This window comes from Miscanthus floridulus, chromosome 6 (assembly GCF_019320115.1).
Source record: "Miscanthus floridulus cultivar M001 chromosome 6, ASM1932011v1, whole genome shotgun sequence".
Taxonomy (NCBI): Eukaryota; Viridiplantae; Streptophyta; class Magnoliopsida; order Poales; family Poaceae; genus Miscanthus; species Miscanthus floridulus.
The window spans coordinates 114,522,835-114,544,534 of record NC_089585.1 but is presented as its reverse complement, the minus strand read 5'-3'; the positions used below and the strand labels follow the sequence as shown (position 1 = coordinate 114,544,534).

Sequence of the window (21,700 nt, the reverse complement as noted above, 5' to 3'; positions counted from 1 at the left end):
CTAGAGTAAAATGCTCTATAACATTATTTTTTCTCCATCGATGTTGACTTCTAGAGTTTCCAACAACATGTTCAACTATCGTGAGCTCATAAAATAGAAAGCGCGTAGAAAATTTTAGCGAGGTTTTTTTTTCTCCTTATAACTGCATATTGATGGTGACACCCCCCTTGATTGAAAAGGAAAGGAAAGAAACAATAATGCACTACTATTAAGTATCAACTGATCAACACTACGACAACAGAAAATTTTAGTTTCTATGACCACAGTATATGCTAACCTGTTAAAGGACTTTGAGCCAATCATCTCTCAAGCTACCGTGAAAAGCAACCTTGAATTTGAATTGTTCTTTAGCGTAGAAATTAGGGAGAGGAAAAGAAGTTGAACTAGCTCGGTTAGTCGAGGGTGTGGATGTATGCTCAGATCATCTAGATTTACAACAAACGTGCACAACTGGGGGAGAAACTTCTGAAATGATCGATCTGGACATGTTCGTGTACCCATTGATCAATCTAGAAAGAAACCTTGCTATCAGAAAAAATGACTTGAGCATCTTTCCTTCTTCCTCTCCCCTGACGGGGCAGGTAGAAGAAGAAATCTTCTTCCAGGTGGCTTCGCATGGCATGCCTGCCTGTGCCGTTGCTAGGAAGTTGCTGCCCTGGTCTGGACGCAAGTGGTTGGTTGGTTTGGTTTGGTTCAGCCGTTGAGGCAACCAGGCTGAAACACTGGAACGACGGCAAGTTATTCCAGCCATGCGTTCTGCGCCTGTTCGCTTGATCATTTATGCTACTTATAAACCGGATGACGATGTTTTGTTGTGAGCGAAAAATATTGTATCATGCCTGATAAGCACAACTGATATGATCAAGCGAACAAGGTGATCGAAACAGCTCGCAGCAGCAGCAAGCCTCAGCCGTCACAAGAAATGGTGAGGGTGTTTGGATCCTAGTTTTTAAGAATCTGACTTCATTTATTAATCTGTGGGTAAAAAAAAATTGGCAAAAGTTGGCTATTAACAGCTTCCTAGTTTTTAAGATTCTAACAAAAACTGACAGCAAAAACGGATCTATTTAGATCTCACCTATTTTTCAAAAGCCAGATTCTTAAAACTAGCAAAAATGGAGGATCCAAGCAAGCCTTAGAGGAGGTACTAAGTTATCACACGATACTATTATTATATACCCATTTTGTAAGTAGGTTCTCTTGTGCAGGGCATCCATCCATAGCCGCATAACTCCTTGTTTTTAGACAAAGAAAACTTCATTAATAAAGCCCTGGCCTCTCCAAAAGCAATTGATGCCTTGTGAAGCGGTGAGATAAAAAAAAGATAGATAGATAATGTCGCGATCACACTTTATTGCTCATCACTTTTAGAAGCATCACACTAGCATTCTCTCGAGAAGGCTAATTAATCCAAGGAGTAGTTTGGACCCCGGCGAGAGAGGAAAAGAATGATGTCATCTCTTAACAAATTGGCCGCATGGCGACTATATATGCAATTCTTTTGTATATATATAAATGTGTCAGCAAACGTAATCAAACTATAAACCCGCTACTGCTACTCAAAAGTTTTTTAATTAGCCTACAAAAAGGGAAGAAAAAGCTTATGCTCGTGGCATACCCCTAACACTCAACGGCGACTAACACTCAAAATATAGCCCATAGATTAAGATCCTTAGCGAACCTATAAGCTTATACATATCTACACCTAACTTGTAAACTTAAAAGTTGCAACCTTTCACCTGCATGCTTCTGTTCTTTTGGGTCTTGGAAAAGATCTCACGCTCCCCTATCTTTTTCTATCGATAACAACAACATCACTCCCTCTACTACCACTAAGGGTGATCGCAATGGATTAATTTCTATAGCATTAAACAAAATATTGATGTGATATTGGAATTAAGTAGAAGAGAGAGAAAATGGATATTTATATAAGAAATTATGTCTATATAGAAACCATCAAAAAAAATCAGGAGTCATTTGACATGGCTCTTCAGTGCTCTGACTCCAAGGTCATTGTAGCCAGCATTATAGCAGTGAGCCATAGTGATGCTTATTTATTAGCTAAAAAGTTTTCTTGAGAGAACGTGAATTTGAAACATTGGTACGAAAATTTTCTTCAGCGAATCTGAATTTGAAATATTTCTACAAAAATCTACTAAATGCAAGTTTCTCTGGGTGCGTGTCCTCTGCGGTGGTGTTCATGGTGGAACGCAGTGAGGGTGTTCGAGGAATTGCCAACTCCAATCTCATGGTATTAGTCCAACCAAACACGGAATACTATATGGATGATACCACTCTATATTTAACCAAACAGATGTATAAACCATGCAATAGAGTAACGTAGGCAAACCAAACTACAATAAATTACATTCATTTATGCAAGAATAGCTACATGACCCTTAATGCAATGCAATTTCTATGGCAACATCCGATCACACCCTATGTGTCCGTGGTGCTTAACCACGAGGCCGGCCCCCCTTTGTGTTGCAACACCACCACGCCGCCGCAAGTGAGAATGTGAGATGACGGACACTCGTGGTCCTGAGGACCCCACGCGGCGTCGGAGACAAGTCGTCGGCCGTACTCGCTGGATCAGGAGGCTTTTATCCGTGTACCCTTAAAAAATATGTCACACTCTTGCGTACCCCTCAAAAGTTGGTCGTCACCTACATGCCCTCGCTCGAACTTTTCTTTTCTCTCACGCCATTCCGTCGGCATTTGCTCCTAACGGTGGGTAACGGCTGTGGAAAATGACTCAGTTGCCCTTGGGCTTGTATGGGCGTCTGAACTTTTTCGTTTCCCCTGTGCCATTGCCAGGCCAATTGGCTTTGGCGCCAGAGACGCCGTTGTTGGCGCCAAAGGACAGGGATTTGGCGCCAAAGAGCCTGCCCTTCTCCTCCTATATATTGGCGCCAAAGGCCAGGGAGTTGCCACTCTCTTGAGCCCTCTCTCTTTGACAGCCATGTCACAAGGTAGCAGCAGCTATGGTGGTGCGCCAAGGCGGCGTGTGCTTTGCCCGAACTGCAATGTGCTCGCCAATCGCTTCATCTCGACGACCAGGGCCAACCCCAACCGGGCCTTTCACAAGTGCCCTTATTTCGCGGTTTGTGCTTCTCTCTTTGGTCAACATTGTTTGTCTTTCCCTCTTTGCTCAGTCTCTATGTTGAATTTCAGATTGGAGGATGTCAGTATTATCAGTGGGAGGATGAGATGGGGGAGACAGCTACACCAATCCAAGCAGTTCCACTGCAGGCAGTGGCAGCACCTGGTGGTTTTCCCACAGCTCCTCCTCTGGCCATCTTGCAGGAAGGTTCCCAGGCAGCTGTAGTTGAAGGCCATGCACCAATGGACAAGAGGGTGCAGCAGCAGCTTAGGAGGATTGAAAAACTTGTGTATTTGTGCTTGGTGCTTGCTTTGTATGCTATTTTCAAGAAGTAGGCTGCTGTTGTGTGTGTGTGTGAGTTTGCATGGATGTATGGATCAATCAATGCATGAATGAATAGATGGATGAATGAATGCTTCTCATGGTTCATAACAACATTAAGACAAAGAAACTAACAGTTCACTCATCCATCACATAACTGGTAGCATAAAGTGTTTCATCACCAACAGCATATGGTGTTTGATCACATCACTTACAGTTTACACATAGAAACTAAATTACTAGAGTTTGTTCACATCACTAACATGAACCATCAATTCAGACAAGGTTTTTCATGACAGCCCCAAAAGAACATCAAAGTACCAAAAGATCATGCGTCAGGGCCAAAAAAAGAACATCACAGCACCAATAGAACATCACTAGAGTTTCTTACTACAGCTTCTTTGGTGTCAACTTCTTCTTCACTGTTCCCTTCTTTCTTCTTGGTGTGCATTGTGGATCCACAGGCTCAAGTGGGAGGTCATCAACTGGCTGGCTAGGCTGGGTGTCCACTGTAATGGAGTCCTCATTGAAAGGAACCAGATGCACAGATAAGAGTGGGACTGGATCATTTGAACCAGTTCCAGACCTGACAGTCAACAGTATGCATTAGATTTCCACCTGGTTGAAATGAAAAGGATAAGGCAAAGAACAGGTACCTTGTAGACACACTAGTAGGAGCTGAGGTTGAACTAGTGGTGGCTGGTGCTGCACCCTTGTGTTTCTGTGAGGAGGTTGAAGAAGAGGATGACTTCCTCTTCCCTTTGTTATGGATGGCATTTGCCACTGCCTCATTGAATGGGAACTGCATCTGGGATGGCTGGGCCACCACAAGACTCCTCTCTGTGTTGCTTGCTGCAGCCTTCTTCAACCTCTTCTTTGGTGTGCCCCTATAAAGGAAAATAGATTAGCTTCTGTGTATGCAAAGCTATGTACATGCAAAGGTAGCTATATGCATAGGACAACAGATTACCTTGCTGCCTCCATTGCAGCTATGTCTTCTGGGTTCCCATTCTTACAAGTGTACCAGTGATGGCCCAACTGATGACAGTGATGGCCCAACTGATGACAGATGGCCTCCATTGCAGCATGCAGTCTCCATGGGCATCCCTTATTCCTCAGAGAACAGTGCACCGTATACCTCCCTGTATCACTCTTGTCAATTTCATAGTTGAACTCATGTTTAACAGCATGACTAGCTAAAGCAATCTTAAAAGAAGCCATATCTGGGTAGATAGTTCCCACTGTCATAGGAGGGTCATCTTTGTCATATTCAACATCAGGAAATTGAAATTGCTCAGGCTCCCTATCAGCAACTTCCTCATCAGAGGATTCATCTATTTCTACTTCCTCATCTTCCTCGTCACTGGTTTCATCATCAGAACCTGACTCAGCACACTCCTCATCCCTATCAACAACTTCCTCATTAGAGGATTCATCTATTTCTTCTTCCCTTTCTTTACTCTCCCCCTGGCTCTGAGAACTGGTAGGAGGAGGTGGAGGGTGGTTGGGACCAAGATCAATATACAAGCCTTCATCATCAATCCCCATATGCTCATTCATTGGATTTGGGTTAGCCAGGAACTCAGGTTGGCTTGGTTTGGGTGGCTTAGACTTGGATGTTTGCCTTGGTTTGGGTGACTGAGACTTGGATGGCTGCCTTGCTTTGGGTGGCTGAGACATAGATGGCTGGCTTGGTTCTGCTATGCTTGGAGAAACAATTGAAGGAGTGAATGGGGGCTCAACAGATTTCCTTGGGCTACCAGACTCCCAATCAGGAAGCACAAGCTGAGTACCAGGACTATGATATGCAACAGTCAACAAGCATGTTCTGGTTGCCCTATTTTTTTCAAACATTGCTAGCATCTCTTGGTCATTGCGCACAGGTATGTGAACTTTACTATGCATGCACCAGTAAAACAATGTGGCTACATCACCATAGCTAGGAGGATACTTGTCAACCAAATCTTCCATAAGCCCAGTTAACAAAGTTCTGTCTGCATCCACCACTTCATTCACAGAAACCACTTTGCACGACAATTGGGACCAACAATCTGCATTTCTAGGTTATAACTATTGTTTGGGTCCATCCTACAGATGAACAAGGAGCACGTAATCAATAAACCCTAAACATGATTCGGTAGCGCAATACACTAATGCAATCAACATCAATACAAGGAGGGGCGAAGTCAAGGAGGGAGGAGGAGCGGTACTCACCCTTCCCGGAACCAATCCGGCCTCTCGCCGGGTCCGTTCTACGGCATGCCTGCTCCGCCCGACCGTCTTGCTCCATGGGGCTAGGATTTCGAGGGTGGGCCGCCAACACCGACTGCCGCCGTCTCCAGATCTACCGCCGTTAGGGTTCGCCGCCACGTCCTCCCGCGCTCGGGTGAGAGAGTGAGGAACGAGAATGGGGAGAGATTGAGAGAGAGGCTCGGGTGAGACTGAAGGAGATGCGGCCCAATATGTCAGTGACCCAGAGGGCAAGGAGGATATTTTTCTAGCCCGGTCCCACATGTCAGAGCCGCCAAACGGCCAAAACCTAACAGAATGCCGACGGAATGGCGTGAGGGAAAAGAAAAGTTCGAGCGAGGGCATGTAGGTGACGACCAACTTTTGAGGGATACGCAGGAGTGTGGCATCTTTTTTAAGGGTACACAGGTAAAAGCCTCTTGGATCAAAGCCGAATCGTCTCGGAAATTCCAGAGATGGAGCGGCGACCACGTGCGGCTGGCCGCCTAGCCTAGCTGGATGTTCTTGTTCTATTCCTTGGATTGGATGGCGGCTTCGATGGGACGCAACAACATGAGCGCGGATCGAAAGAGGACAGAGAAGAGAGCAGCCACGGTTCGGGTTTCTTCTGCTCCCCGTGCGCGACTATGCGAGCCGTGTTTTCACCCATACTGCTCTCCGCGATTCAACGCATCCGAGAGCTGCTGACTGCTGCTACGTCTTATATAGATGCACGTGCTGGATCGGAGTGGAATTAAACTAGGTTCTATTTTAATCCACTCTAATATACGTGGATTGAAGTGCATATATATATGTATCTAAATAAGACCTGAGTAGATCTCTAGTATGCCGTTGATATCTCATTTCACATGTGTTAGAGTTGATTGAAGTAGAATTAAACTAGGTTCCATTCTAATTCACTCCAATACATATAAATTAAAGTGGATACACATACATATAAATAAGACCTGAGTAGATCTCTAGTATGTCGTTGATCGATATACAATATATTGTATATACAAGTATAACAAAAAATGGACATGGCGAGCTGATAGTGCCAACCTATGAATCATGCTCGTGCATACATGAGCGATGATGTATGCACATATATATGGTATTGCTGCTCTACAAACAGTATGTTCGTTTGTTGGTTTTAGTCAGAGCTTATCAGCTAGCCAACAGTATTTTTCTCTCACAACAAATCAGCATCAGCCGAGCTTATCAGCCGAGAAATCAACCAGCGAAGATGCCGAAAGTCAATGACTCTTGTCGTGGTTGGTTCAATGCCACGGTATGTATATGTAAGTACTCGCTCCGTTCCAAATAAGTCATTCCAGCTTTCTTGAGAGTCAGCATCTCAAAATTGATTAAAAATAAAAAAATATAAAGATTTATAACATTAAATAGGTATAATATAAAAAATTTAATTAATAAAAAAATCTAATGATACTTATTTAGCATCGTAAAATGGTATTGTTTTACGATAGTGCTAGCGTCCGGACGTCCAGACGGACGCCCGCGCCTGCACTCCGTCTCCCCCCGCACGGTTGCACCCCGTGCCCGCCTACGCGGGGCCCATGCCGCCCAACTACATATGGGGAGTCCCTGCTCGTGCTCCCTTCGCTTCTCACATGCATGCACACGGCCAGCAGCTGCAGCAGGTGGCTATGCCAGCATCCAGAAGAGGGGAAGGGGGCGGATGCCCATCCAATGCCCGACGGAGGAGGAGGAGACATCGAGGCAAAGGTGAGGCTGCAAAAAAAGCAAAGACAGAAAATACAACACCTGATCTACTTTTAAAATATCCGGATGCAACATACGTCTGAAGGCATATGAAACACATGAAACATGCTTGTGAAACACTAGCTACAACATCATATCTACTTTTAAAATATCCGGATGCAACATTTGCAACATACGTTTGAAGACATATGAAACACATGAAACATTCTTGTGAAACACTAGCTGCAATATCAGATCTACTTTTTGAAATATCCAGATGAAACACTTGTAACATACGTACGAAACAGCTAAAACACTCGAAACATGCGTATGAAACACTTGCAAAAAACACCTAAAAACACTTCATATGTGTGAAAACATACACAACATCTAGATAAAATACTTACAAACATAGTATGGAAAACGAGATGAAACATTTATAATGTACACTTGAAACATACTTGTATAACCACTGCAAGATGTGCAATATTCCGATCTACTTTTGCAATATCTAGATGAAACATCTGAAACACTTGAAACATATTCTTGCAACATGGGCTTTACTTGGATGAATGGAGGCACGCCGACGCGGAGATCGACGGCGGCGCATGGACCTCGTTGTGCGACAACGGCATGGGCAACTCACCGGTGCGCACAGTGTCACACGAATCTCGTTCCCCTCGCCTGCTTGCTGGAGTATCCGTCGTGGAGGCTCGCCGGCTCGGTGGAGGCGGCGGCTCGCCAGCTCGGTGGAGGCGGTCGCGGCGAGCGGGCCGGCCATGGCGAGGAGGCAGCGTGGGGAGGCAGAGTAGAAGAGGCCGCAAGGGATGTGGTGCGCCGCAGCTATCACACCCAATTTTAAGAACAAAAGAGGATGTATAAAAGTCTTATGTGTACCCCAGGAACGGTCGCACACATAAGTGGACAAATTGTGAATTGTACCAACACAATGTTTATTACATAGCGAATAAATATTCAACACATAGTCTCAAACATAAATATAATATCCAACAAGGACGTCAACTGGTTGACACCAAGCCTAATACTCATCACGGTAATCTTCAATCCAATCTTGATATGTTACCCATCCGGGATTTTCCAATATAAAAGATAAAGCAAGGCATAAGTATATGTCGTACTTAACAAGATAACTAAGGGTTCATGAGTCTCAAATAGCTGACACTGGTTTACTGCGGTTAGCATTTAAGTCATCATCAAGTTTAGCATTTATTAACATCAAGGTAGCAATGATCCCATGACACAATGATCCAATGTAATCGAATAACGAATAGCAATAGAGTATCATAAATAAACGATTATCATGTTTCAATTAAGACTTGTATATTCCCTCAGTTTTCCGGGCCGCCCGTATCCGTGGGCACGGCTGTTATAACAGTTTTACACTCTGCAGAGGTTGTACACTTTCACTGTGAGCCATGTTGTTCAAATGTATGGGTTAATTACATCCAAACACCGAACACCATATAAAGCCACCTAAGAGCTTGTCTAACCCGCCAGGGCCGCAGGGTCATCGGATATAGGAACCCCCCTTCCAAAAATATAAAAGGTCGCTTCCATAGCTAGGCTCAACAGGACAGAGGTTGTCCTATACCCAACTCGCAGACCTCTAACCAGCTAGAAAAGGGTTTCTTAAGCGACTAGAGCCAGCGCCATGTAGCCCTCACAGCTGTATGGGTTGTCCCAGCTTTTGCCAAAGGATAAGTCCTTTTAGTCATCTTTGAATGTATTGCTTATTCCATTAATCAATTCACATGATCATTGTCATTGCTTAGCACTAGCATAAATACTACCCATGCATATATCCCAAGGTTTTCAAGGTAACTGAGTATTCAATCTCTAGGAAATCCTACCATAGGTAGCAAGGAAGACACATGCATATGTATTTTAGTGAGCATCATGAATAGGACAACAAGGAAGGTCCTTAGCTATACTTGCCTTGATCAAAGTTCTCCAGAAAGTCTTGCTGGTCTTGCTGGTCGTAGAAGTTCTCTTGATCACCAACGAAAACCTCACCGTCTGAACTCGATCAACAACACCAAGCAGCAACATACAATCATCCGAGCAATCATACACGAAGCAAACAAAGAGATATAATTAGAACAATACACCACCAACAAGAAAACAGTTTGAAAAGTGTATAAAAACATTCTACTCGTCACTACGATCACATAGACGCGAAATTCACCGAAATCGGATCTAAAACGAGCAAGATATGGATTTTCCATGTTTTCCTATAGACTATTAATGTACTAAACATGAACTCGAAATTTAAAAACCATAACTGAACTAACAAGGACACTAACACGTAGATTACGAAAGAGTTAAATGCACCACAGGCCCCTGAACTTGTAAGCGTGTGTCACATAGGTCCTTGAACTTGGAAAATGCATTTCTGGCCCCCTAAACTTGTTAAGTGGTACACATAGGCCCCTGAACTTTGAAAATGCATTTATGGCCCCCTAAACTTGTCAAGTGGTACACCACAGGCCCCTGAACAGTAACTTTTGTTATTTTTCCAAAACTTTTTTAGAAATCCATTTGCAACGCTCCGTATACACAGTCATATATATATATATATATATATATATATATATATATATATATATATATATATATATATATATATATATATATACGGTACAGAGCAGCAGGGCATCCATCAGGCGATATGATGCAGTAGGGTGAGACAGGAATGTAGTAGCCAGTAGGTTTGGCATTGAACGTGTAACTGCATGCTCGGCGTGTATGCCTTGGTACAGCGGCGCCTGACTGGCTCGCTCTCTTGTGCCTGACTGCCTCTGCCTGCTGCTGCCTCCCTCCATGGACGGAGAGACACAGGGAGAGAGAGAGACAGATAGACAGACCTACGCAGCTGTGCCACTGCTGCTGCCGGCGTCTGGCCGATGCTGTTGGTGTTGTTGGCGTGAGGAAGAAGAGAACCGGTGCTGCTGCAGTGCGCGCATGGCGTGGCGCATGCGACCCAGGCTGAGGCCGGCCGGCCGGGTGACCGGGTCAGGTCAGCCACGCACATGCATGCATGTCCATATAAGTCACCATGCGCACACCTACATATATGTCGTCGTAGCACGTAGTACACCTCACACACATCAGCACATGCATGCATGCATTGTACGTACCAGTGACCGACCACTCATGCCAACGCCGCAGCAGCAACAGCAGCTCCGTCGACCCGGCCGGCCTCACCCTGCTGCATCATATCGCCTGATGGATGCCCTGCTGCTCTATACCGTATATATATATATATGACTGTGTATACGGAGCGTTGCAAATGGATTTCTAAAAAAGTTTTGGAAAAATAGCAAAAGTTACTGTTCAGGGGCCTGTGGTGTACCACTTGACAAGTTTAGGGGGCCAGAAATGCATTTTCAAAGTTCAGGGGCCTATGTGTACCACTTAACAAGTTTAGGGGGTCAGAAATGCATTTTCCAAGTTCAGGGACCTATGTGACACACGCTTACAAGTTCAGGGGCCTGTGGTGCATTTAACTCATTACGAACCCAACGCAAGTTGAACGAATCAAATCGGAGTTAAAATGAGCATTTTATAAGCATTTGAAATCAGTGGCAAAACTGTAATTAGATGGAACTTCAATTTGAATCTGTAAATTGGAAAATACGTTTTCCAGAGATGAAAGCGTAAACCAGGGAATACGCTTTGGATTGCGGGTTTGAATCACAGAGAGTTCAGGGGCTCTTAAGCAAAAAGGCCAACCGAAGGGGTATCAGCCGTCTGAGGCCGTTGGATCAAATCTGGACGGTCCAGATTAGACCGAGAGGGTGAGGGGCGGCGCTGCCGGCCGGAGAAGAAGGGGGAGACGGCGGCCGACATGAACGGCGGCGACCGAGCTCGTCGGAGTTGGTGATTTAGGCGATTCCGGTCACCTCGGAACACGAGACCGGTACCAACCAAAAGCGGAGATCGAGGGGACCTCACCTGGCAAGAAGATGGAGACCGAGGGAACCCGAGGCGAGCGTGCGGCTTCAACGGCGGCAATGGTGTCCCTGCAAAGGTCATCGACGCGCTGTGAGCAACCGGGTGCAAGAAAAAGAGAATGGAGAGGACACGCGGCCTCGCAGATGCAACGCGAAGCCCGTCTGCTGGCTTACGACGGCGGTGAAGCGATGCAGCGGCGGAATCGACAGCGCTGCGGCGTCTAGGGTTCGCGGCGGCGCTGGAGCTCGGGAACAAGGCGCTGGTGCTTGGTTTGTTGCGGGGGCGTGCGAACGCGAACGTGCGCGCTATTTATGGACGCGCGGACGTGCGGGTTGCACCAGGACGCGCGAGGAAACACGTGGCTTGGTCGGTGCCATGCCCGACCCGAGTCCGGTTCGAGGAGGAAGAAAGCGACGCTGACGTGTGGGCCCGGTTCGTCAGCGAGACAGAGAGGAGAAAGGAGGGCTGCTGCTGCTGTGGGCTGCCGTGAGCTGGGCCGGCCGTCTCGGCCCAAGAAGGAAGGGAAGGGCGGCTGCTGCGCTGGGCCTGGAGGAAGGAAATGGCCAAGCGGCCGAGCGGGCTGAAACCAGGGAAGGATAGGCCTCGCGGCCAGAACAGAGAAGAAGGGATTTCCATTTTTTTTCTTTTTATTTCCAGAATTTTCAAATGGATTTTCAAAAGGGATTTGAATTCCTTTTCACATGCAACAAAAACCAGTCCATCACAAATAAAATATGCTCCAGCATGAGTGCATCAACATGTCTCTAGCCTTAGGATAAATTTTAATTTCACAAAAATTATTTATTTAACTAGATTTGCATGCTCACAAAATCACTAATAAATCAAATTCACTTATTTCAAAGTGATGCAAATTTTTGGGTGTTACAGCAGCGGGGGTGCGGTGCTGCGGGGACCGGCGGTGGCGAGGCGGAGTGGGGTGGGCAGATGGGCACGGTGACGCAAGGAGAAAACGGCGCAGCGAGCATCGGGGCACACGGACAGGACGAGCGGATAAGGGGGGTGTTCGGCTGGTCACTTTTGAAACTTATTTCGACTGATTTCGGCTGATTCAATAGTATTATGTGAGAGAGAATAAACGGAAACAAGCTGAAAGTAGTACAACCGAACACCCCCTGGTCTCTGGGCAAGCGGCGCGTGCAGGAGTGAGCGGAGGGAGACGTCCGTATGTCCGAAGATCTTAATTATATCATTATTGGTTATTTTATTATATAAGTTTGATTAAACTTGAGATGTTTTGAATCTTTGGATGAATTATAATTTGGAACGAGGAGTACGCCTTTAATCTACGCCCCTCGAGACCGGACCTCACCTCGATTATCAGACTCTCAGATATGACCAGGAGAACGGCCCGGCAGCTGCCGACATTTTAATTTGCAGGTGCCAGCCTTGCTGGCCGAGTGATATTTATGTACATATATGATCGACACGAATTGGTCGGATATTATGACGTAGACTAATCGATGTGTTGTAAAGCAATATTTCTTCTTCAGGAATTCCCAAAAAAGTGTTTCTTCTCCGAGACATATACGGAGTATACACGATGTTTTCTTCAATACCATACATATACGTACGTAACGTACCTACCCATATGGTACACTTTTGACTTTGTGCACGGGCACGGCGCTTGTCCGTCCACTCAACCCGTTGCTCGGGTGTCCAGCAGTCTCTCTCGAGCTTGAACGAATGAACGGGTTTGGTTGTTCGCGGTTCGCCCTCTGCGCGCGCTGTGTCTGTGTGGGTCCATGTGGATCATCACTCACATACGCATCACGAAAAGCGGGGAAGCTTCCTAATCCAGCCCGAAGCTTCCTAATCCAGCCCGAAGCTTGATTGGAACCTTGTCGGTGTGCTTGCTTGCTTGAACATTGTTTCATCCACCGGCTTTCAAAATAGTGATAATAAAAAAAACTCATCCACCGAGCGCAACGGCTTTGGGTGTCGGTGTGCTTGCTTGCTTGAACATTGTTTCACAGAGATAGAGCCACGTCGTATAATATGTTGGATACTTGGATGAAAATTGAAACAAAATTGAGTGGATCAGTGGATGTAGTGATCCTAGAATAGTGATTAGTTGCTTGCAGTGCATGAGCAGATTCAGTGACCCTACACTCAATGCCCGTGTGAAAATGATGTGCGTGCATGAGCTTGTATGTTGGAGTATGAGAGTATGAGTGTATTAGGCCCATGAGGCCCATGTATGACTAATATACATTGCTACCCTTCTAGGGTTAGCCCAATGATGAATCCACATAATTCTAGCATGGTATCAGACTAGGTTTTCCTCCCTCCCCTTCTCCAACCAGCCGCCAGGCGCCGCCGGCCGGCCTCTTGCCGCCGCCATGGCTGGCCGCCCTCCCCCTCCCTCCCCAACCTACTTCCACGTTTTCCCCTCCCTTCCCTACCCGTCGTGGGCCCAGCGCGCGGGCGCCGGCCTCCTTGCCGCGGACACGGATGGCCCGGCCGCCGCCGCTGTCGCTGCGGGCGTGGGCGCGGGTGCCGGCGCGGGCGAGCATTGTACATTGACACTTCCCCTGAGCCCAGGCCTAGCAGTGTTTTGCTTGGGACGCTGTGCATCCAACCAGTGAAAGCATCCAACAGGCCAGGATAATAGTCGCTTTACACCCAATAGGCCATACATACAGGCGTCGGTGGATACATACAGCCAAACAGCCAGGATAGGGGAGATACGGGGAACCAATCACAGCCTTAGCCAGCCAAATTTTCCATGGTCCTGCTTAGATGCTTGTTTTGCTATAATTTCTGCCCTCTAATTAGGCACCTATAAAATCAGCAACTGTACCTAATAACAACTTCAAACCCCACATGTAGACAATTACAGAAGACTATGGCAATCAGCATAATGCTGAGTGGACATGAACGCATGATACAGACTTTATTATTCCTATATTTCCAGTGTACACATTTTGCAAATTTGCCTACATGATAAAACCACAACCTCAGCAGTTCCAGCACTGTTCCGGTGAAAAAAATCAGCCAACTCGCCGAGACAAAGATAAGAAAGAAAGAAAGAATGGGCCTCCAAAATTCTTTTCACAACTTCAAGTGCCGCGTATCCACAACATGACTCCATGAGTCCCCAAACTGAGCTAGTATCAGCGGCGAGTTGCACTTGTTCTGTCCTATGTACCAAGTCAAATGCAGGAAACACACTGAAACCAAATTTGATTTCCCTAACCACTCATTCAACCAGTGGGCAGCCGATATAGAATAAATCCCATCTTTTCCATCATAATTTCCTGAGCTTCTCCATGACACTGTCTAGTCATGATAAGATGTGAAGAGGCATGGCAGGACATGCCAAGCAACGCTGGACCAGCAATGTGGCATCATTCTGTAAGCAACAGATTTCCAAAGGCATATTACACCTGACAACAGTTCTCTTGTTCTCTTGATGACACGTGAGTTTCCATATGGCGTGTAGTAAGGGGTAAAGATCAAGGATCATGGTGCCATTACTATGAATCATATCGAGCTCCAGATGTGAAAGAAGAGAAAAACCCAGCTGCTGGTCCAGGGAGGATGTCACTTAGCTTACCAACCTGCCCGTCAGAGAGCATGGACCCCCATCTTGATGTGTTCTCCCCAAATTTGCTCCCCACCTGACAAATGACATGAAGATATTTTGATGAATATTTGAATTCACTTGAAAGATACAACAATTATAGGTTGCATCAATAAGTTTTGTAAAAGGGAATAGACAGAAAACATGTGAAAAGATAAACCTCTTGATTTGTCTTTCGTACAAAGAAAGAAAAAAGTCTTCTAATTTCCACAGATCTAGGGACTAAATGAAAAAATAGAAGTAGAAAACAAGACATTGTTGGCTCAAAAATGAAAAAAAATGTGCTAGCAACAGTCACAAGATATCAACACAAGATATGAATCAGTCAGTGCTCATAAATTTTCACTGTTTCCAGGGCTAATTCTGCAAGTATCTCATACCATGCTAATGGAAAATTTCCTCAACCAAGCAGAATGAATTTTGATGGATAAATTAATAAGTTATACAGAACGTGAGGATCTTTTTTTACTTGTTTAGGCTAGAATTGAAGTTAACAATCAATTAACTTGTAGTCAGTTACTCACCTGGGTAACAAATGACTTAAGCAATGGAGCAGCACCGACAAGACTTGCATTATCACCAAACTCTGGTGTAGTAGACCTATCTCCATTTGAATAGGATTTCCAAGGATTTTTAGATGTGGAGTCACTAGATGGCGACTGTAGTGACGATTTGTGTGATCTTGATGATATAGCTGGGGCACTGTAGGCAAGAAGACAAAAAAAGGAAGAGATCAGAATCTTAAAAAAAAGAGAGTATATTCTCCACAAGCCACCTGAAAATCCCCAAAAGAAAATCAGAACACCAACATAGGTTGCTAAATGGAACAAAAAAGCAAATCAAAGATAAGAATGATATTACACAAGTCTCCTAAATGTCGAACGAGCACACTAAAAAAATACATTTTCTTTATTGTCCATTAACTGTTCATCTCGACATTTACTACTACTTAGTCATCCATACAGTACACCAGAATAGAGTATAGTGTCTTATCCAAAGTTACAAGTCATAATATCACTTGTAAGGATTCAACACTGAAGCTGTAATATACTAATATTAACTCACTAATGTAAGCTCCTCACATTTAGCAGATGACCTTTTTGCAGAATGCTATGAAGTTGCCCATTATATGTTCCAGAATTATGGCATAGAAATACATCAGGTTTTACAAGCATCCATGGATATCTTGTCAACAAATGTTGTCAAGCACAAAATTTCCATATCATAACTATATCTGCTGATTGCAATGGTAGGTACGCTGCTGACAGGTTGGTTTGAGCACAAAACTAAGTTTAAAACACCTTTCAAAATCACTTAATGGGACATGCACTTGGCAATATATAAATCCATAGTTAGTTATTTACACGACACAGATCATTTACCTGATTGGTAGGTACTTGAATCTTGGAACCTGAGAGCACCTCATGATATTTGAATCTGTATTTGATTTCGTTGGTAATTTTTGTGCAATACCAGTGTACATGTGATTCAGTTGGACCAAAAAACCAAAAAGAACAACATAACGCTTGTAAGATTGCTTCTCATTCTCCCACAGGTAAGGTTCATACCTATTTAAAGACACAGCTTTCAGTTGGGAGGAATGTAAAGCAGAGTCTGTAGTTAATTTGTTACATATTTTAATAACATGACAGGAAACAATTTAAATTGGAAAAAATCTTACGTGGCCCAGTCTATAGGATCCAATCTCTGTGAGAGCCTGTTGACTAACTTGTTTATAGGCTCTATGACAGCTGAGTCTGCCTGTGATTGTGACTGTTTTCTCCTGAAGGAAGTCTTGGTGACGGTGCTTGGCAAAGAATTTGTCTGCATTTCAGTAGTGTTGGTGGAAGAACTTTTACCTCCTGATAGGACATCACCAATGAAACACAAGTCTAGCAGTATTTGCAGAATTCCTTTCTCTGAAACCGGAGAATTCCCAGATTCAACAGATGAAAGAAAATTTTCATAAATATTGATGACCTGCATATATTTAAGTAAAAGTTGGATCAATGGATCACATTTCTTGAAAGACATACTGACAGGCTCGTATGGAATCATCATCAGTACAGGTTTGAGACAACTTTGATAAAACAGGCAGCAACTAGGTCATGTAAAAAACAATGTCAACTGGAATATTCATGGAGCTGAAGCACCCAAGCATGAAGCATTAGTCCATATTGTCTAGATGAAGCACTAGTTCCAGTCTGAAGACACCTAAATCGAAGACTGGTTACTATTTTTAGAAACAAATAAATCTTTCTTAAGTTGCAATAGTTTGACTGAGAATCTATTCCCATGCTGGAGAAATATGAATTAGACTTTCCCAACACTAAACAGGACAGGCCAAAAAAAAATTCCATCAGATGTGTCAGTGTTATTATCATTATGATGTCAAATATCTCCAACATTCTCCATGCTGAGTCCATGGATAAAGAAACCACAAAGAAGCTATTTGTGGTTTGTGCAGATCCAAGAAACAGCTTAATTACAAAAGAAAAAAAACAAAGAATCAACTCTTGGATTCTTGGCTAGAGGTTCATACAAAATAAAATACTTCGATTTTGAGTCCAACGCATCATGACTGTGAACTTGTAACAGGGACATACCTTCTGCAGTAGCTCCCATGCAAAATTATGCAAAATAATCCTGTCCAGGATGTGCCCTCCAACCTTATGAATCTCCAAGCATGCTTGATAAAGAAAGGATATGACGTACAATGAAGGCATCGATGGAAGAGCTATTTGCATCTCCAAGGGACCCTCAGTTGTTTCCTCTTGTTTAATTACTGTGACTTCCCAGCCCTAACAATGCAACCAAACCACACAACTAAAGCAATTAGAATTCTGTATCGACAAAAAAAATGAAATAATATTTGTTTGGTACACTAAATAGCTTGAAAGCTCTGGGTAAAATAGTAAAATTTAGTGCTTGGATTAGGCCAGCTTATATCAGTGATGCTAAGTGTCTGATTACTGATAAGCAGGCACCTAGGCAGGGTAGGCGGCAATTGCACTATGCGCGAGGGTGAAACCAAGCACCTAGTCCCTGCCTCCTTTTAAATATTTTTTCTAGCTCCAATCAATTCAGGATTTCAGGTGTACCTTTAAATTCACTCTCGGTAATCTTATGAGGCATCATGTCCAAAGTTAGTGTTCTTCATCAGGCCTCAAGAAGTACAATGTATACCTACCCACGATTTTCCTTAATTCACCTAGTCTCTCTAGGTAAGGTACAAACACATATTGCCCTCAATGTGTTCAGAGATGGTCCCATATGCTATATTATTATACATGTGAATCTACTTAAATTTTCCAAACCAAATAAAATGCAGTCATGTAATTCAAAAACTACACCTTATTATACACTAAAAGATATCGGAACTGCAAGTGGGTTCAAAGGCATACCCTCAAAGGAGTTGAAGAGGATAGTGAATCATCCTTGTTGAGATCATATGAAAGAATGTGAGATAATTCAGTGGACACCCATGCTATCCATACATTATGAGCCATGATGCAAAGTGACTGCAGGGTCTTATTGAGTTCATCAAGTCTAGGATTGGATCTATCATCAGCGCCAAACAAAGATACTGCAGCAGCAATAGTTTGTCTTCTCGGGCTATCCGAGAATTGCCTTCCAGGACTCTTGGGACTGTCAAATGTGCGCCTTCTGGGTGTAAAAGATACCAAAGAATCAAAAGATGCCCTTGAATGTCTTGGTGTAGGTGATGATAACCTGCCAAATGCTGCGCCACCCGCCTCCTTTACCCACTCCCTTGGGGAACCTAGTATCAGGGGTACATGACTTGAATGGTATCTCAGCGCAAACAAGAGACGACCAATGAAGAGAGACCTCTCTGCTATAATAGAAGCTGCAGGTATGTCGTTACCCTCCTTTTTGGTTCCCAACAAAGCAGAGAGCTTTCTGAGCTCAGCTTCTAATTCTTTCAGTACTCCCGAGATGGTCCTGTAGCATTTCTCCTGGAGGTATGGCACCAATTCCTTCAGCCTTGGGGCTGAATTATGTGACTCCACAAAACTTAACAGATCGTCCAGGATATTCTTGCATTTACTGTCAATTGCACTCCTGATCCGACTAACTTCTGGCCCAAAATACGATGTTAGGCAGCTATGAAAATCATTTTCATCAGCAATTGGTTTCAAGTGTGCCAAAACTCCGCCTTTCTTGGTCTTAGACTCTGAGAACCAGAAACCACCGCCCTTTGAAGATTTCCGCAGGTATGCTAGGAAATCTCCAGCATCCTTTGGATCAGCATTGTCACCAATAGCCTGAACTGATTCCTTCACGTTAACACTAGCACCCAATCTATCAAGCTCTGAATGCACAATGTCCTTCATCCGCCGCACAAATGCTTCCTCCATCCAATCCTCAAAAATATCCTTGCCATCCTTCAAGATCAACCCACGGATCTGATCCCACGGGGACTCAATATCTGACCCAAAGACGCTCTTCAGCCACTGCTCCAAACTTCCCTCCAATCCGTCCCTCCCATCTAGTGCATCACGTACAAGCCTTTGCACTGATCCAAGCAGCTCCCCACTCCCAATGGCATCAACCAACTTTTGCTCACCAGCAATCACACCAAAAATTTCAGTACAATATTCCTTGAGCCAATCCGTACAGGCCCCAGCAATGGCATCTGGCTCAAGCAGCACCATTGTAGCCTCAAGCTGGTTCATGTGCTCCTTCCACAGCCGTGCTTCATCATCAGGGTCCGGAATGCCACCGAACAACTGCTCAGGCGGGGTCTTCTCAAGCACCGTCTTGAAGAACAACGGCATATCACTGAGTGCAGGCACAAACAACTGTCCAACGTGGCCAAGCGTGATCCGCACGATCCTCGCGATATCGCACAGCACAGAGGTGTAGGATGACAGATCCGAGGCGAGCCCAACTAGGGCGTGGGAGATCCAAGCGCGGCGCGAGGTGAGGAAGAGGAGGAGCGCCTGTGCCGGGGCAAGCGACGGGGCGTCGATGGCGGCCACGGCCGCAAGCGCGTCAGCGTGAGCCGCTACAGGGAGGCGGCGGTCGGCGAGGCGCTCGCGCGCGCGCTGGGCGATCTGCGGCCGGAACGCCTCCACGAGCTGCGCCTGGTGCGCGAGGAGTGGGAACCGCGCGGCGGCCGCGGCGTCGCGGGAGAGCCGCCCGTGCACGACCTGAGCCCGCAGGTACCGCCCCGCCGCCTCCAGGAGCAGGCCCTCGTCGAGCCGGCCCCAGATGTGCTCCGGCGTGTCAACCAGGTACTTGGCGCGCGCGGCGAGCGCGTACAGCCTCGCGCGCCCTCCAGCAGACGGGGACGGCGAGGCGGCGCTTAAGGCGGGAGAGGGTTCAGCGGGCGGCGAGAGCGACGAGAGGGAGCCGGAGATGCGGGCGAGGTTGTCGGATATGGCATCGGAGGACTGCTTGATGAGGAGGATGGAGTCCGCGGAGTCGAGCAGGTCGCGGTAGCTGCGCCCGACGAGCTGCCGGAGCTCCTCCTCCTTGCCGGAGATCTCGCGTCGGGTGGCGCCCTCAGCCGCGCGAATCTCCGGGATGCGCTTGGTGCGGAACAGATCCTCGGCGTCGGCGGCGCCGCCGCCTCCGGGAACGGCCGCCGCAGGCATCGCGGCCCCGCTTGCCTTCGAGTGCGCGGCGAGATCCAAGAGAGGATCGGGAGGGAGGGAGGGGTGGGGGAGAGACTGACTAGTGAAGAGGCACGTTCGTTTGAGTTAGCAGGACGCGGTGGAAGGAGGGTGTTTGGTGGGGCCGATAGAGAGCGTGGGCCTGGTGAACCGGGAGCTCGGAACCTCGTGGATCTGTGTATGTAGGGCAGTGGTGGGACGGTTTGCCAGTGGTGGAGAAAGCGGCCGATTTGGTGGGCCGTTAGACTGTCTCCAACGACACACGCAAAACGCGACCCAAACACAAGATATATCGTGCACAGTATTTTTACGTCCCAAACTTACGATCCAACGGAGGACGCATTCAAGCCAGCTATTTTGCGTAGCAGCGGTGTCGGAAGGCAAAAAAACGTCGTTGAGAACGACGACGCAAAACACACAGAGAGAGAGAGGGAGGAGTGACCGCCGGGGCCCGGCACAGGGGCGAGGCCGATGGAGGTCGGTGGAGGCGCGGCTACCGTCGTGGAGTCCGGATCCGCGCTGCACGACGGGCTCCCCGATGGGCTCTCCGCCGATGAGCAGAAAGAGAGCCGCTGCGCGCCTGCTGCCGCGCGAGCGACTCCGCGCCGGCGTCCGCGCGAGCGACTGCGCGCCTGCTGCCGCACGAGCGACTCCGCGCCGGCGTCTGCGCGAGCGACTGCGCGCCTGCTGCCGCGCGAGCGACTCTGCTCCGGCGGCCGCGCGAGCAGCTCCGCGCCGGTGGCTAGGCGAGCCAGGGTGAGGCAGCCGCGGCGCACGCGTGGGCGGTGGTGCGGGCGACCGCGCTGGAGCTCCGCACGACGGGCGGTGCGCATGGCGGGCGGCCACGCTGGAGGTCCGCAAGGCGCGGGCGGCGCGCATGGCGTGCGACAGCGCCGGACGGCCGCGATGGAGGTCCGCGCGCCTCCCGGCTCGGCTCCCTTCCCTGCTCGTCTCAGGCACGCCGCGACGGGAGCTCTCTAGCGAGTTGGCCGCGGCCGCGTAGCGCACAGGATCTAGCGGAAGGAGGAAGAAATCAATTCGTCTCGGCGCTCGGCGGCTCGAGAGGAGGAAGGGAAGAGGCGGCGGGGCTCGCGAGAGGAGGAGGAA

The 21,700-nt window shown here is 46.7% G+C and overlaps 1 protein-coding gene across 1 annotated transcript; it reads right to left on the bottom strand.

The window, feature by feature from the left end:
- Positions 1–14,241: 14,241 nt before the first annotated feature.
- On the bottom strand, positions 14,242–20,644 carry LOC136456650 (conserved oligomeric Golgi complex subunit 1-like). The gene is made up of 6 exons (XM_066456574.1): positions 18,359–20,644; positions 17,561–17,755; positions 16,636–16,934; positions 16,337–16,522; positions 15,479–15,656; positions 14,242–14,991 (listed from the first exon to the last, which is right to left on the bottom strand). Exons 1-6 carry the CDS (start codon positions 20,573–20,575, stop codon positions 14,848–14,850), a joined length of 3,219 nt encoding a protein of 1,072 aa, XP_066312671.1. The 5' UTR covers positions 20,576–20,644; the 3' UTR covers positions 14,242–14,847.
- Positions 20,645–21,700: the final 1,056 nt, after the last annotated feature.

Bases quoted from the DNA above. Each gene is read 5' to 3' on its own strand.
- LOC136456650 (XM_066456574.1), bottom strand. From the start codon at position 20,575: ATGCCTGCGGCGGCCGTTCCCGGAGGCGGCGGCGCCGCCGACGCCGAG. The intron at 17,756-18,358 runs GTATGCCTTTGA...TTGCATTGTTAG, and splicing joins CCTCTTCAACTCCTTTGAGG to GGCTGGGAAGTCACAGTAAT. The intron at 16,935-17,560 runs GTATGTCCCTGT...AAATATATGCAG, and splicing joins CATGGGAGCTACTGCAGAAG to GTCATCAATATTTATGAAAA.